At 34.1% G+C, this 18,260-nt stretch overlaps 1 protein-coding gene across 4 annotated transcripts in view; it reads right to left on the reverse strand.

Moving 5' to 3' along the window:
* Window positions 1–18,260, reverse strand: part of LOC123565467 (protein madd-4-like) — a 118,382-nt gene that overhangs the window by 81,141 nt on the left and 18,981 nt on the right. The window contains exon 1 of one of the 4 annotated variants that reach the window (XM_053549533.1): window positions 2,549–2,689. The exons of the other annotated variants lie outside the window; for them this stretch is intronic. Coding sequence (XP_053405508.1) covers window positions 2,549–2,599 — 51 coding nt within the window. The 5' untranslated portion in view covers window positions 2,600–2,689. Of the gene's footprint in view, window positions 1–2,548; window positions 2,690–18,260 lie in introns of those variants that run through there. 4 annotated transcript variants of the gene reach the window in all.

Below are 18,260 nucleotides of genomic sequence, written 5' to 3' on the forward strand. Positions count from 1 at the left end.
AGGAACTTACCAGCTTTGATAGATAGATCCACAATATAATAACATAAAATAAAACAATCATCCTTTCTTATTTCTAAGCGAAAAGTTGACACTTTACAAGACTTCTGTTTAACCACCACTGTATACAATCGAAGCAATGTAACTGTGAGAGAATAAGCGATGTAACCTTACTTAAAAGCCAGCAATGTTCATTTCATCCAAACCAATTAACGTACGGGAGATGAAATTTCAGCCAGAATAGCGCTATAGTAGTTAACGAGCATGAGATCAAACCTAAAAGTACCTTTTAGCTCACAAAGAAGAGTCTTATCAATGAATGATTTGTTCCGGGTGTTAGATAGATTAAACGTTACTGTTTTCTTTACAGTGTCTGTATTTTATGGCGTAACCTTCAAAAATATAATGAGGATATGTAGATTGTAATGTCATGAACTGAAATGTTACCCCCTTTAATTATGTTTGAATAAAACGGAAGACGGATGTTAATCGTATTTTTTGCGCGATTAATTTATTGTGGCACGCGAGCATAAAAAATGTGACTTTTTAGATCAAGAATAAAATGAACAAGAGGGCCATGATGATCCTATATTGCTCACCAGAGACTCTATCATTTTTAAAAAAAAATACTTCTAAAATTTTCCTGCATATTCAGGAGAGATTTTCAATAAATTTCATACAACCACGTAGAGAAAACTAGAAAAACGACGACAGCCATGCTATTTTGATAAGCCATTGTGTTTTTAACAAACTAAGTAGAGTCACACAAGCTGAAACTCTTTTCCCTTTTCCGTCTACTTGTGGTTTCAACCTCCCGGTGAAGAAGTTACTGCGCTGTCGTCTGTAGCATTTGGCTTCTAAAGCTTTACGCCTTATTCTGCACCGAAGCTTTAACGCTTCTTTTGTCTAGTATGAAGCTCGGATGTTTTCTTATTTTGATTTGTTTTATCCGCTCCTAGAGAAGATAGTTAGATAGTTTTGTAACGAAGTCCCGAGATTAAGAATGAATTCTCTTGTAGAAAACGTTATTGTGGCCAAAATTCGTATATATGCTTAAGTGGACAACTTCTTAACTCACTAATGCAATTAGAAAATACTCAGGGAAGTTCATGGAAAAAATGTACAATAATATTTACTTTATAACCAGAAAAATACATTAATGAATGCTTTTTGATAAATGGAGCTGTCTTATATTGCATGTTCTTTGTAATATAACATGTTGTATTGACACGTATGAACTTATACCAGTCTTTTGTAATTCAATTACTGAATGACAATGCATTATATCATATAGGTTTCTTCTTTGTTATAACTTGTTAAATGGACACATTTGTGGAACTATAATAAAGTAAATATCAATAAGGGACTACTCTTGAAAAAGTGTATGCACCCATGCCACTTCATTCAGCTGATATGTAATATCTAGGACATTCAAAAAAGGAAGATAATTCTAAAAGTAAGCTAGGTAAGTTAGGGTCAATGTACAAAGAATTTCCTCTAAATATTTGCTACCAATGTGTGCAATTTGCATGCACCCCTAACAGTAGTTTTAGAGTCATGATTCACACACTTGACAAATCATCATTTTATGCTGATCATTGTTGCCAAGCTTTATGCTGATCATTGTTGCCAAGAGATTTGAAATCCACCAACGAATTACAAAGTTACAGACCAGACAGGAAAACCTGATGGACTTTAAATCAATTGAGATAATATAAAATAAGGGGTATTGATTTGAGGTTCTTACACGCGACACATCGTTATGCAGAGCTTATCACTGGTGCAAACACGAACTCGGGGCACACGTCTTATAAAGTTAGATAGTTCAAAACGTAAGACGAGTAGATTTATGACTCCTGCACACAATATATCGTTATGTCATATAGATTTGTGCAAAGTCTTTTGAAATCCATCCATGAATGACAAATTTTTACAGATCGAACACGAAATAGGAACGAACGGACGGACGGACGGACGGACGGACGAAAAGACACTGCAATTACTATATCCCCACAAAGTAGAGGTTTTAGGCATAAAGGTAATAACATATTACATATTAGTATCAATAGATGAACACTCAGAGTCAAATCTAACTGAATGGATGGAAAGGACAGAACAGAGCTATATTAATTACGCTATATCTTGAACACAAACAGTTTCAACAACATAGTCTTGACAGTTAACACGACATTGTTTTCTGTGAAAGTAATGCAAGTCCTATGAAAAGATATTTTTAATGATATATTCGAATGCATTAGAAATTGTATGTATGAAGAGTGAAATTGTGTGTTCCTAAAAAACAATGTTATTTAATGTTCCTATTGAAAATTTAATCTGAATGTTGTTACTTAGCATTGCTTTTGAATGTTTTACTGCGTTTATATCGCATTTTGCCACTAAACATTGTTACTAAATGTTGCTACAAAATGGTCACAAATTTGCGTTTTAAATTTGACTGTCCTTTGACACACTATAACAGGACTGCTTTAAACACATTATACATAAATTAAAAAAACTCAAATGGAGTTTTAACAAAGGTTTAGTAACTTACCAGCTTTGATAAATAGATCCACAAAATAATAACATAAAATAAAACATTCATCCTTTATTTCCTAGCGAAATGTTGACACTTAACAAGACTTCCGTTTAACCACAGCAAGACAAACATTGTTTACAATCGTAGCAATATAAACGAGAGAGAACAAGCGATGTAACCTTACTAAAAGCCAGCAATGTTTATTTCATCCAAACCAATTAACGTACAGAGGAGATGAAATTTCAGTCTGAAAAGCACTGTAGTAGTTAACGAGCGTGAGATCAAACCTACCTTTTTGCTCACAAAGAAGAGTCTTATCAATGAATGATTTGTTCAGGCTGTAAGATATATTAAACGTTACCAATTTCTTTACACGGTTTGTATTTTATGGATATAATGAGGATAAGTAGCTTGTAATGTCATTTACTGAAATTTTACCCCCTTCAACTTATTCCTTAAATATGTTTGAATAAAACGGAAGACGGGTGTAGATCGTATTTTTTGCGCGATTAATTCATTGTGACACGCGAATATAAAAACTAAAAAGTGACTTTTCACTTCCGTTAATGTCGATAAGGTCAATAAGATATTACCTTTTCAAACGTTAAAAGTGTTTTGTTTAATTGTGTAGCATCACTTTTAAGTGATGCATGTTATTTGAAAACATTTCTGTTTTAAATTCACTTTCGTTACCAAATCAAAAGGCATTTTCTTTTAAAGGTGTACTAGGCCCAAATTTCATATTTGAAAATATGAACAATTGCTACAGATAGTTTATGTAAACATAAAATGAACAAGTTTATGTGTACCAAAAGTACTACGAATTAGACGCGCACTTAATGCATACATGTTTAGCTAAACACAGCATAGATATGTCCTACCACTAAAAATGGGAAGTTTTATTTTTTTTTTAAACTATACAACTGCTACTGTTCACATTTCATTATTAGAGGAGCCGTACATACGCAATTAATTTACATATTTACGTATCAAGTTTTCGTGAGTTTGCTTTACATTTGAAGTGAATATGTGAAGATCAGATATTTTAGTGGAAGACTGACATTGGATATCTTTAAAGTAAATTCTCTCGAATCTAATGTTATTTTTCGGTTTATAGTTTTTCATATTCATTCATCTCTGCTGCTGATTATTTAACAAATTACATTAAATTTGAATGACAGAAATAATGGATGTATTATTCAGGAAGTAGAATGCTTAAAGACAAAATGTATTTAACAAAGAAATTTTAACGATAAAAATGAGTAATTAAGGATATTTGTTTTTGCTACAGTTTTCATTTTAATTTGTATATTTTCATTTGTAATAATATATATCTTAGAACCTAATTTCCATTTTATAATTGCATTACAACAAATTAAAATCTTTGAATTGTCGTTTAGATTGTTTCATTATTTTCAACTGGGCTGATTAGGAACGCTGTACAAACTTATTCACACAATAACCATACAGATACAAACTATAATATGAATTTTAAGGATTTTACAAGATAAAAAAAGCCATGAAAATGACTCGCGGAAAGTTTTGAGATAAAATTCACAGGATTGTAAATTCAATCTAAGTGTGTAACTGACGAAAGGCTTTAAAGCAAATTTCCAAAAAATAAACACTTCATCACGATGTCAAGCAGATCAACGCTTGAGAGATATAAATCACATTTACTGCAGTCTTGCTGTTGCTAGTAAAAAAAAAACTTACAGAAATACCCAGTGTCTCATTTAAATATATGCTGCTTTGCAAGATCGCAGAGCCATACGGAAGCTATATGTAACAGATGATTCGGTCCAGAGCAGTGCGCATGCTTGAATATGGCGGTCATAAAAATTTAAACTTGACTGAAAAATAAAAAAAAAATAGAAATGTAATGCTTTATATTGTGAAAATTGGACTAATTTATGGACGGATTATATATTTAATTGTTTGTGACGTCAACGGTATGTCTTTTAATTAAATCTGATGACCAGAAAACGTAAAAAGGAAAATATATCGCCTGCGAGTGAGAACAAAGAGCCGAAAAAGAAAATGGCGACCAACTCTCAGTCATCAAATATTGGTCAAACTGGTCAAGTTGGTCAATCTTTCGTGATGCCTCCGATACCATCTCCGATGCCATCTATGTACTCAACACCAAATTATTACATGAACATGAATCCTATGACTTCTCCCGTTTTACCTCAGTCATCCCAGCAGAATATAAATACAGATATTTTACAGGGTATTGTTCAAAGACTGGATAGTATGGACAGTAAATTGGGTCAATTGAGTTCAATTCAGGACAATGTCAAAAAGATAACGGACCGTTTGAATAACATGGAGCAAAAGATCAACGCAATCGAGCGCAGCCAAAACTTCATGAGCGATCAATACGATCAAGTCACCGCTTGCTCTGAGTTAAACAAACAAAACATTTCTAAACTGCAGGCTGAAGTAAAGTCCCTGTCAGATACAAACATTAAATTGAAAAAAGACAATGAATCCTTTACGGAAAGTATCATCGATTTGAAATGTCGTTCTATGAGGGACAACTTGTTATTTTTTGGTATTACTGAAGGCCCTACGTTCGATCCTGTATCCCCACTTGTTGGGAAATCGGCCGATGCTGTGTCAGCTCCCATGGATTCCGGACCCGTAGATTCGAGTAAACCAGAGGACGGCGTACAACCTGTACACGAGATTGCTCACGATGTGCCTGTTTCCGATTCCAGAGGAACTGATAGTGCCAGTCCTTTCACAGAAAATTGTGCTAATAAGGTGTTTACTTTCTGCGAGAAAGTATTGCACATTACTAACCCAGCATCTAAAATTCGTATTATCAGGGCACATAGAATCGGTAGGCATATTCCAGGTAAAATTAGACCAATTGTAGTGAAATTTGACACCGACTCTAAAATGCTTATCAAAAGTGCGCTAAAACATGTAAAATTACAGTTCACAGACTATAACGTGTCGGAACAGTACCCACAGGAAATAAAGGATCGACGCAATGAACTCATTCCAGTGATGATTCAAGCCAGAAAAGAAGGCAAACGAGCTGTTCTAGTCAGGGATAAGCTGTTTATCAACAATGTTCAATATATGGGTAACAATGCAGCATAGGGGGGTGGAGAAAAGTGTGACAGTTTAAGCATTGTTTCATGCACATTATGAATTGAATTGTTTAGACTAATTTTGTGTAATAGTAAACTCGTTACATTAGATAAAACTAAAATGGCAAACAAGCTTCTGTTCTTCAGATCTGACCCAAAGGTTAATTGAACTAATTGTTATATCAGGTGTTATCGGCGATACTGTTTGGAATAAGAATCCTGTTATCTTGTGCATATACAATTAAAATTGCCACTATCAGTGCAAAGGAGCATGTCGACACAAATGCTTTCCTAAACGAAAGAAAAAGCATTAACTACCGTTTAGTCATACACAAATATCTCATCAAGTTGATCAGATCATCAAATAAAAATTATCATTGCATTCCACACAATTCTCATAATAGTAACATGTCAATCTAAATTTCAGAATTATGTAAGGCGCTTTTTTGGCAATTTAACATTTTTGTACAACTGTTATATTTGCAGATAAAAGAATTTTATTATTTATTTCAACTGCTCAATTTAAACAATGACATTAAGAATAGAATCAATTTGCTTGTGGTGTGCTGACATTTCAATATGACGGTCCTTATGACTTGATTATACGGAAGCGTAAAAGGGCTATCAGACGCTAATCGTTTTATAACGCTATTGTTGCGGTAAAGACATGCATTTTTACAATTATTTGTCTCAAACGCCTGCGGGAAAGAGTTTCTAAAAAACATATTAGTTTACAAGCTATTTGTTGAATAAAATATTGTTTAAACCCAAACGTCTGTTTTCGTGCAAACGTGTTAAAAATCTTTACAAAAAATCCAAAACAAACAAACAAAAAAAACCTCATTATTAGAGAGAAAAAAAAAGATTTTCCTAATATATCCTTTGGGCGGCCGGCACATTTTTATACAATCTCGCCAGGCATATGTAGTATGTTTTTGACAACAAAGAAAATGACGTCAGACGACCTTCAGCTATTTCCGGAAGTAAAGAAAATGAAACTACACAGGCTAAACTTGAAAACGAAAGTCGAATTTGCATTGGTCTACAGTCAGGAGTCACGCGCAGGGTCACTTCGTCTATATACGCGTGGACGTCTTTTCTTTGTAAATAAGGAGTCAATTTTCAGCAGTTTCTAATGATTTGAAAATATCTGGCCTTTAGCAAAACATGTCAGCTTTACGATAAAAGACGAACACAAATAATTAATAATATTTGAACAGCCGTTCCCAGATCTAAAAATATCCGTACGTCTTTTAGAATATGTTGAGATTTACGAAAACGGCAAGAGCAGATGTTTCATTCAATACGCATTCATACAAAAAGGGGTTATCCTACAGGTTATATATCAATTCATTTACTTAAGATCCATTTTGATTCAGTTTCTAGATTTTCACTCGTCATAGACCTGTTTTCTACAGGACATCCATGTATTTGGCTTCAATAAAAGAAAAAGAAAACGCGTGTTGAATAATGTGCAACTTGAAATGCAAGTCAGCTGGAGTCAGATACCCTCATATTGCCGCATCTCAGAAAGCGGTCCGCAGAATAAACACCCTACTATCGAACATGCTAATTTCAGCATGAAAAGTGTCTTATTTTATGTAAAATACATTCCCCGAGTGAAATAATAGCCATTGACCCCCTTTTTACGTGCAAATGCACTAAAAAATGGGAAAATAAGATCTATGTATTAAGGACTTTTCCGACTACACCATGGAAGCAGATTTTGACCGAGTTAAAGCTACATAACCTATGAAAAGGTTGGAGCAATCAGACTAAATTATGTTAATTAAATGCTTATATTTCGTTTCGATAAGCTTTTAAAACTTAACAAATTCGCAGATTTTACAAATCGTTTGATGCAGTTATTATTCCTCACATATGTATACATGTTTCTGTTACTACTACATGTAGATATAATATACATATGTGTTATCATCTCAGTTATAATTGGAATTGATATTCAATATCCATCTTAATATGCAGTTGTGATTTGTACATTGAACTTATATTGTACCTATAGTTTTGTAATTATGCTTTGTAAATTGAAATGTTATATTATAATATGTACTCTTCAATCTTTGGAGGCAATAAAGATATCTATCTATCTACATTATCAAATTATCACTCTGTGCGTAATATACAAAAAGAGTCTAATGATGGCCATTTCACGCTTCCGTGGAATCAACATTTATTAAACGAAATTTATTTTGAAAATATTTCTAAAATGTCTTGGTCTGCAGCTCTCAAAAACGGAAATATCTGACACCCGAGACATATACTGACACTTCAGACATTAAAAAGGACCTTTTGAACGATTGACGAAGTCCCAAAAATCTCCATATACCCTTGCTTTTTTTTTAATTTGTATTTAATCCAAGTGCAAATATTATGCTTTTTATAAGTTTTGCATATATTAATGTTATGAATTTCCCCAAAGGCCACTTAATATTTGACAAAATATATAAACAAAGCAATAAATTACATTTTGTACTTTCATAAAATAACAAGAAATATTCCTATAAAATTATGGGTCAAACTCTTTGGTTACACTTAGAAAATCACAGATTCCATACTGAACATGACAAGAAGAAAGCTGAAATGTAAAACTCAAAATAACAAGCATTGTGACGTATTTGATACCAAGGCACTTTGGAAGAAGTTAGTGCCAACTAAGCTGCTTCATGATATACTTTAATAACATTTTGTAGTACTCTAGCGCACTGTCATGCTTTTGATGTCTGTCAAATCCTTCATAATGCCGAACCATGCAGCTAATTATCAAAAAACGCATGTGTATGTCGTAAAATAGATATGTCGTAAAATATCACAGACATGCATGTCTACAAAATAAATATGTACCATAGGAAAAGTTCCAGTTCGACTTCCAGCATGAAAATCAACACAACTGCACGTATTGGGTAAATTCACATGGGATTAGAACTAAATTTTAACAGGTTTTCAAAAATATGAAAATGTATGTACATAGAGTATATTCTATTTGGCAGTTTTTGCATACATTTTGGAGTGAGCGATAAACAGTCCGATTTGTAAAAACTATGTAAAAGTCGGGTCAGTACCGTTTATTGAGAAGGTATGTAAAGCTTTTGATATATAACTTACAATAACTTGTAATATTTTAAAACTCCGAACCCCCCCCCCCCCGCCCCCCCCCCAAAAAAAAATACACACACAAAACAACAACAACAACAACAACAAGAGGGTCATGATGACCCTGGATCGCGCACCAGAGTAATATGAGCTACATGTTTCAAATGTCAAACTGATGATTTTTAGATTTTTTTTGGAAGATTTTCCTATGTACAATCAAGTAACCCCTGGGGCGGGGCCAATTTTACCCAGAGGGTCATGATTTGAACAAAGTTTGTAGAAGTCTACATATCAAATATCTAAGATCTAGGCCTTCTGGTTTGTTTTTAGCAAATTTATGAATATTTCCCTATGTACAATCAAGTAACGCCTGGGGCTTGGTCAATTTGACCCTGAGGGGGGTGGGGGGGTCAAGATTTGAACAACTTTTATAGAGGTCCACTAGGCAATGCTACATGTCAAATATCTAAGCTCTAGGCCTTCTGGGTTTTTTTTAAGAAAATTTTGAAGATTTTTTTATGTACAATCAAGTAACCCCATGGGGCGGGGTCAATTTGACCCTGGGGGTCATGACTTGAACAAATTTTGTAGAAGTCTACTAGGCAATGTCACATGTCAAATATCTAAGATCTAGACCTTCTGGTTTATTTTTAGAAAAAAATTGAAGATTTTCCTATGTAAAATCAAGTGACCCCTGGGGCGGGGTCAATTTTGACCCCAGGGGTCATGATTTGAATAAATTTTGTAGAGGTCCACTAGGCAATGCTACATGTCAAATATCTAAGCCCTAGACCGTCTGGTTTATATTTAGAAAATGTTTGAAGATTTTCCTATGTAAAATCAAGTGACCCCTGGGGCGGGGTCAATTTTGACCCCGGGGTCATGATTTGAAAAACTTTAGTAGAGGTTCATTAGGCAATGCTACATGTCAAATATCTAAGCTCTAGGGCTTCTGGTTTTTGAGAAGAAGATTTTTAAAGATTTTCCTATGTAAAATCAAGTGACCCCTGGGCCGGGGTCAATTTTGACCCCGGGATCATGATTTGAATAAACTTGGTAGAGGTCCACTAGGCAATTCTTCACACCAAATATCTAAGCTCTAGGACTTCTGGTTTTGGAGAAGAAAATTTTTAAAGTTTTTCCTTTTGGTTGCCATGGCAACCAGAGTTCTGCATGAAATTCAATTCTTTGAAATTTTTTAAAGAAGACCATCCAAGGAACATCCCTGTGAACTTTCATCAAAATTGGCCTGTTGGTTTAGGAGGGGATGTAGTTTAAAGGAAAGTGTGGACGGACGGACGGACGGACGACGTACGGACGACGGACGGACGCCGGACGGTGAGCGATCACAATAGCTCACCCCGAGCACTTTGTGCTCAGGTGAGCTAAAAATACCACAACATTTTAGAGTAAATCTTAAAACAATGTCATAATCAGCGAATGTATTACAAGTCAGGAAATATACCTGCTAATATTTCCGCTCTGACTATATGGTAATTTCGCATAATGATTATTTCGTTTTCAAAATAGGACAAACACCCTTGAACAATTTGTAAAGATTATGAAAGATTGACTAGAATGAGTTCTTGAAATCAGTAAGGAAAGTGACTTGGCCAAAAAGTGCTGTAATAGTGTATAATATTGCTTACAATTCTCAGGATTGCAAATTAAGATTTTAAGTATACAGAGGGCGATGTTTCTCATCAAAGGCTTACATGCAACTATTGCAGAAACCAAAAAATAAACACTTCAACACGATATAAAGCAGAGAAACGTCTGAAAGATTATTCAAAGCAACGTTACTGCCCTCTTGCCCTGCAAACCTTTAGATGTAAACGTACAGAAAGACCTAGTGTCTCATTTACAAAAAGTTGTAAGTTGTTTGCTTACACTTGCCTCAAGTCTGTAACGTCAGACAGGCAAATATTTACCTAGGTAAGCCCATGAAAAACAATGTAATGAATGATTCAGTCCATTTGGATATGCAGAAGCTTGAAGTCATTGTAAAAAACGAGTCTTTGAACCTGTTTCATTCTTGAATGAGAGTTGTATGAAGTCATATTCAGAAGAGAAGTGGAATCGTGCAAACTGGTGTTATATAAAACTGAACAATAATCTATTTATATGGAACTGAGAAAGGAAAATACTAACTTGTATCTGCATCATATGTATACCTGGTATGAAATTACGTAATGAGCACATTGATTCATTTGGTGTCGAAACTTTGATATTATTCTGATGATTTTTCATCAGATTTTCGTTTTATATCATTTACAGACAAATGAGTGTAAACTAAATGTACTTAATTTGTTTTTGTATACCTGATTCCAGGAACTAAACAGACCTCACTTAGATATGGTTTTATTCTTCCTTGGAAGATTTAAATTGATCAGCTCTTCAATTGTCGCTGAAATTTCTGAAACGGGAGACCGGTAGGCACACTTGACACTTGCAAAATAAAGTTTTAACATAAGATCTGTATAGTTTCGGCATTGGACCCATGATAAAATTTAGCAATTTCCGTATCCGGTACTACTTCGGTATACCTCGGTCATGTCATAAAGTTTTACTTAACAGTTGGAGAATGCCGAAATCCCATACGGAGTATAAGAAATTGAACGGAAAATACCGACCCGACTGTCATTGCAGGTCCTCTACCTTAACAGTAATGATGTAGAAGTGATGCTTTCTTGTATTCATTTATCCAGAATACACTGTTTATTCTGCGAGAGTATCTCTAATGTTATTTTTTTTTACTGTTTTAAGAATATTAGCTAAATTGGATCAGTTCGCTTACATATAGCTTGGTTAAAAATGTTTATCTTGCATTATTTGCATCTAGTAAAATACTGTTTCCATACAAGAGAACCTACTAAACGCAGAAAAATGGGGGAAAAAAAATAACATTGCTATAACATCGCTATAACAAGTCATTGTTCAGTTGTATGCCTGCGACATCTGTCGGTAGAAAATCATAAAATCACGTTAGGGAATACATAATTGCGTCATTTCAAGCATTCCGCGTTATTCCATGAAATGGTTTTAGACTGTAAAAAAATATGTAGCATTTTGATGATAATTTCTAAATTTCTAACATTTTTTCTGATATTAAAGCACTTATTGCGCAATTGCTAATTTCATAGATAAATGAAATATGTCATCTCATTTCCAGTTGCTCGATTTACAGTGACATAAAAATAAGAAATGGTTAGCATGTCGTCTGCTGACATTTTGAAATAATTTTATGCATACTTTAATATTCTAGAAAATCAAAGCGCATACGGTGAAAGTGATAAATTGTATCTATTACCCGTAAAAATCATTTTTCCACTGTGATCTACTGGTAAAGCTGGTTTATGGTAAGAGCACGTGGTGTGAGGTAAAAAAGCGCTTAATAACAGTAAATCAAAAGGCGGTATCTGCACGAAATTAAAGTCAAGAAAGAAAGCATTCTAATATCGGAGAGTCTTTCTAGAATTTAAGCCCTCAACAGACGGTATGTTTTTGTTGTACAACACCAATTAAATTTAAGATGTATTAACAAAACGCGATAACTGTGTCCTTTATTTAGTAATACCGGGTCAACCCATAACAATGAAATAGGGAATCAGGTGGACACATTATATGACAAATATCTTATATCGCAAAACCAATGTAAGTAGCGGCGTGGTCTAGTGGTTAGCACATATGATTTGTAAGCTTACGGTGCTGGTTCGAATACAGGACGAGCTGCTTGTTTTCCAGCATTATTTTTACCTTAGGAAGGAATACAGGTAAAACTATTTGTATCATGACTTTTTCATGCACTTATACTGAGTACTTATTGACATTTTCCAGAGGATCTCGTATTAGAATAGACATTGAATCTATTAACATTGCAAAATGAATAAAGAAAACTCTTGCAAGGAAAATGAAACCAAAGTTGCGATGATCGTTAAAAGCATTATGAAGGTTAATAAAAATGAAGGGCTCGAACCTGCACCATACAAACATAAAAAGAATAGAGAATCGACATAATATCCACTAGATTACAAATCTGTTATAAAATATCGCATCGTATTTAGAGTTAGGCCTAAGAATACCAAAATATACAAATTAATACCATTTATCGGATAATACACCTGCTTTACTTGTTTTTGGATTTTACCAAGTACCGTTAAAAAAATTTATCACGATCCATTAATACAGCCAAATATTATTGTGTGTACGATGCTATTCCTTGATTTCGTAAATCTTAAGTCTTGACTTACAGATTAGGACATGCTCTATTTCGTCAGTTTTGCCTAACGTACCACCCACGTTGACAAGCAACACATTGGTAAATAATTAGTTGATAAGAGGCAAGTGAATGAAATTCCAGAAACAACTGCCCCAAAAAAACAAACAAACACAAATCTGAACATGAAATGGCTTCAAATGCATAATGGAAAAAGGATGACACTGAAAAGTTAAATTATTTGAGCCGCGCCATGAGAAAACCAACATAGTGCGTTTCCGACCAGCATCCACGCAGTCTGGTCCATGCCGTTCACTAACGATTTCTCTAATTGCAATAAGCTTTGAAAGCAAACATCATTGATCCAGACTGCGCTGGTCGCAAAGTCACTATGTTGGTTTTCTCATGGCGTGTCATGCGTAATCAAATTCATGGGACATATAAAGGTGAATATCATTTTTTATTATTAATGGTTACATATTTTTCAGTACCTGATGCACTATGTTTACTAGGAAAAACTCTATTAGATTTATATGGGAGTGGAATACTGTCTGAATGTAGAGAGATGATAACACTACAAAATTGATACGGTCGTTTGACTAAGAAAAGAACTATTTCCGCAAACATTCTTGAGAGCCAAGTCTTAATTATGACTACAAAAAAAGAACATTGGCACTAAAATGTCTTACCTATTATATTTTTAGCTCACCTGAGCAATGCTCAGTTGAGTTTTTGTGATCGCTCGATATCCGGCGTCCGTCGTCTGTCAACATTTAGCTTGTGTATGCGATATAGGCTGTATTTTTCAACTGATCTTCATGAAATTTAATCAGAGTAATTACCTTGATAAAATCTAGGCCGATTCGAAAATGGGTTATCTGTGGTCAAAAACTAGGTCACTAGGTCAAATAAAAATAAAACTTTGTTTATGCGATAGAGGCTGTATTTTTCAATTGATCTTCATGAATTATGGTCAGAATAATTACTTTGATAAAATCTAGGCTCAGTTTGAAAATGGGTCATCTGGGGTCAAAAACTAGGTCACTAGGTCAAATGAAAGAAAAACCTTGTGTATGCGATAGAGGCTGTATTTTTCAATTGATCTTCTTGAAATTTGTTCAGAATGATAACCTTGATAAAATCTAGGCCGAGTTTGAAAATGGGTCATCTGGGGTCAAAAAACTAGGTCACTAGGTCAAATCAAAGAAAAACCTTGTGTATGCAATAGAGGCTGTATTTTTCAACTGATCTTCATGAAATTTTTTCAAAATGATAACCTTGATGAAAACTAGGCGAATTTCGCAAATGGTTTATCTGGGGTCAAAAATTAGGTCACTAGGTCAAATCAAAGAAACCTTTTGTATGCGACAGAGGCTGTATTTTTCAATTGATCTTCATGAAATTTGTTCGGAATGATTGCGTTGATAAAATCTAGGTCAGAGACCACCAATTTAAAAAAGTACAGGGAACTAACTGGGAATGGGGTAAGTGTATACCTGGGAATAAGGTAACGTCTGTGCGTTCTGATTGGTCAATCATGTAAACAAACCCAGGAAGTGATTATTTTTTCAAAATTGATATTCTTTCACTGCATTTACAGTATTTTATTATACAGTTTTACAAAATTTGCTATATTTTATGTGTATTGAAAAAAAGTTTTATCAAACGAATTTCTCCCACCATGTCAATGATGTAAACAGGGGGTCATCTCATTCACACGAAAATTACTTAAATAAAATATCACTATTAATATGTTTTTCGTCCGATGTTTTGGTAGAACTAAGATAGTTCTTGAAAAACTTGCAATTAGATATACATATTTCGATGTATGGAAGGCCGTACACGCCATAATGTTACAATTTAAGTCTATTGGAAAACAATTGGTGGTCTCTAACCTCTAGGTAGAGCTTGAATATTGATTATCTGAGGTCAAAAACTAGGCCACTAGGTCATATTATAGAAAAAGCTTGTGTATGCGATGGAGACTGTATTTTTCAATTGATTTTCTTGAAATTTGGTCAAAATGATTGCCTTAATAAAATCAAGGTCGAGGTTGAATATTGGTCATCTGGAGCCAAAAACTATGTCAAATCAAAGAAAAACCGTGTGTATGCGATAGAGACTGTATTCTTCAATTGATCTTTAGGAAATTTGGTCAGAATAATTGCCTTTATAAAATCTAGGATAAATATGAATATGGGTCATCTGGAATTAAAAAGTAGGTCACTAGGTCAAATCAAAGAAAAACCTTGTGAATGCGATGGAGGCTGTATTTTTTAATTGATCTTCATGAAATTTGGTCAGAATAATTGCCTTGATAGAGTCTAGGTCAAGTTCGAATATGGGTCATCTTGGGTCAAAAACTAGGTCACTAGATCAAATCAAAGAAACACCTTGTGTATGCGATAGAAGCTATATTTTTTAATTGATCTTCATGTAATTTGGTTAGAATAATTGCCTTGATAAAATCTAGGTCAAGTCTGAGTATGGGCCAACTGAGGTACAAGACTAGGTCACTAGGTCAAATCAAAGAAAAACCTTTTGTATGCAATAGAGGCTGTATTTTCAATTGATCTTCATGAAATTATGTCAGAATAATTGTCTTGATGAAATATAGGTCGATTTTGAATATGGGTCATCTGAGGAAAAAAGTAGGTCACTAGGTCAAATCAAAGAAAAACCTTGTGTATGTGACAGAGACTGTATTCATGAAATTTCGTCAGAATGATTGCCTTGATAAAATCTAGGTCAAGTTCGAATATTGGTTATCTGGGGTCAAAAACTAGGTCACTAGGTCATATCTAAGAAAATACTTGTTTAAACTCGAGACCACATTTTTAGTCCAATCTTAATGAAAATTGGCCAAACTATTTGTTTCCATGAAATCACTAGGTTAAACATGTTTACACTGTTATAGTGTGTTTTTCAGGTGAGCGACCTAGGGCCATCTTGGCCCTCTTGTTTAACAAGACCTGCAGCTAGAGCAGATAAAATTGTACTGCAATTCATACAGTATTCCCTTTTCTAGTGGACCATGTAACAAGATTTTAATACCTGTTTTAAATTAATTTTATGCCGTTATATATGTAGTGACAGCTGGCTATTCCATATACAAGAAAGTTCATGAAATTAAGGGTTCAACCATGCAGAATTCATTAAAAGTTTCAGATGTATGAGTTACCCCTAGCCGTTAGTCTTGCTAAGGTGTTGATGATAATGAAGTCTATAAGAAGATCTTCTGAAGCATAGAACAACCAAGAAAAATAACAGCAGACTCAGTTTGATAATGGAAAGTGCAACAATGTTTCTACATTATCGATACAGCTTTTTCAACAATGCTCACAATTTAATCTGAAGTCGCAAAACCTAATAGAAATAGGCATTTTCCCCTGATAGTCGAGTAGTCTGAAGAGGACGTTTTTTACTACTCTGGACGTTGCTGGATCTATTTTTTTTTAATCATTTGTCATTAAGTAGAGTACATAAGAAGGCGTGCACCCATCATTATGGAGACAGCAACTAATTATAGATATACCGTCTATATTTAGTAACAATTATTTGCAAAACAATCAGAAAACTTAGCATTGCAGATGAACCTATTAACATCGGAAATGAGGCTTTAATGCAACAAACAATTCATACAAATATTAACAATAATAAGCCCTTGACAAGTTGTAAAAATAATCGAAATATAGGTCAATTGTCACTAATAAGTTTTGTATAGAACATATACACTTACATCAGAGAACCAGCTGTTGAATGCTTAGCTGAGTCTTTAAAGATTATTAATCGGATTCAAGCACCAATTAATAACATTTCCCCCCATTTCATTTATTCTGTCAGAAGCAAAGAGGTCCTTAGATATTTGGAAACAATGTTTAGTGTTCAGCCCTTTTAAGTTGGCCGTTACGTGGACGATGATGACGGCATAGATGAGTGACTCTATGACAATTAGCTCTTAAATCCAACGGTCGCACTGGTTGTGATAAAAACTGACCCCTGTCCTGTTTTTTCGTATTCTTAATTGTGACTTGCGTTGTGTCCCAGCTTCTGCAGTCACCGAGTGCGCACTTTAATGGTTCCATGGGTTTGGTCTTGAGCATTTCTGTGTATTACAATGTGCTCCTGTAGTTTAATGAATTATTCTGGCGAGGAGTATTATTTCTTGTAGTAATGAACATGGCAGTGGTTAAAGAATGAGGTCTAGCACCAGTAAAAATCCGTAATAGTGGTTTCCTTCTTTTAACCTTTTACCGACACTTAGCTTTTAAACATACAGCAGTAACCTATCTGAATGAAGACTTATAATTTTGCCAAAATGATGTATCAGATTTCGTTCCAAACTGCGCGCACACACATTCAGCATCATAATACAAGACAAAAAATGCCTTTTCCACTTTTCCCTGGTTTATCAGTGAGAAAACGAGTCTCGTATTTATATAATCTCACAACATCTTAATATGCAAACTGAGTCAGAAAATAAACTTCAGTCGTAAAATGATCACAATTTGTGCAAAAAAATGCATGATAAAATACACGCGTGTGTACAGTGCCCCTAAAGTGACATGTTACGCACTTTTTTCCACTTAGGTAATGTGAGACTTTTTTTTATTTCGTTTAAACGAAATCATTTCGTTTAAACGAATTAGTTATTTCGTTTAAACGAAATCATTTCATTTAAACGAATTAGTTATTTCGTTTAAACGAAATGATTTCGTTTAAACGAAATAAAAAAAGTCTCACATTACCTAAGTGGAAAAAAAGTGACCGTATGGTTACCGGAACGAGTATTCTAAAATCAGTATTGCTCATTTGTTTACAATATTTTTACATACTTCATTCGGAAACATTAATGTTGATTTCAGTTACCATGGCTATTTATTATCGTACAAACTTATTAAACCTCTTGCTCATAATTTAGTACAGAAACTGGATACTGTTGTATCATATAGTTATACCGTATACAATCTAATACATGAGTTTATCAAGTTCATGCAAAAAATAAATCTGATTCGGATAAAAATGAATCAATCTCGTTCCTGTTCATTCTACATCTTAGTGCTATTGTTTATAATGAACGTGCAGTTTGATATGTTGACCTGGACAAGGGAACAAAATTGAAAAAAGCGTGCTGGTAACATTTTACGAGGTCTAATCGTGATAAGCTATCTCACTTAAAGATACCCAATGGTCATCTTTCACTAAAACATTTTATATTTAGATACTTACTTCAAGTGTATAAAATCATCAACAAATGTATTTAACTTAACTAAATATATAAATCAAGTTTGTATAT

Source organism: Mercenaria mercenaria, chromosome 8 (genome assembly GCF_021730395.1).
Source record: "Mercenaria mercenaria strain notata chromosome 8, MADL_Memer_1, whole genome shotgun sequence".
Lineage (NCBI taxonomy): Eukaryota > Metazoa > Mollusca > Bivalvia > Venerida > Veneridae > Mercenaria > Mercenaria mercenaria.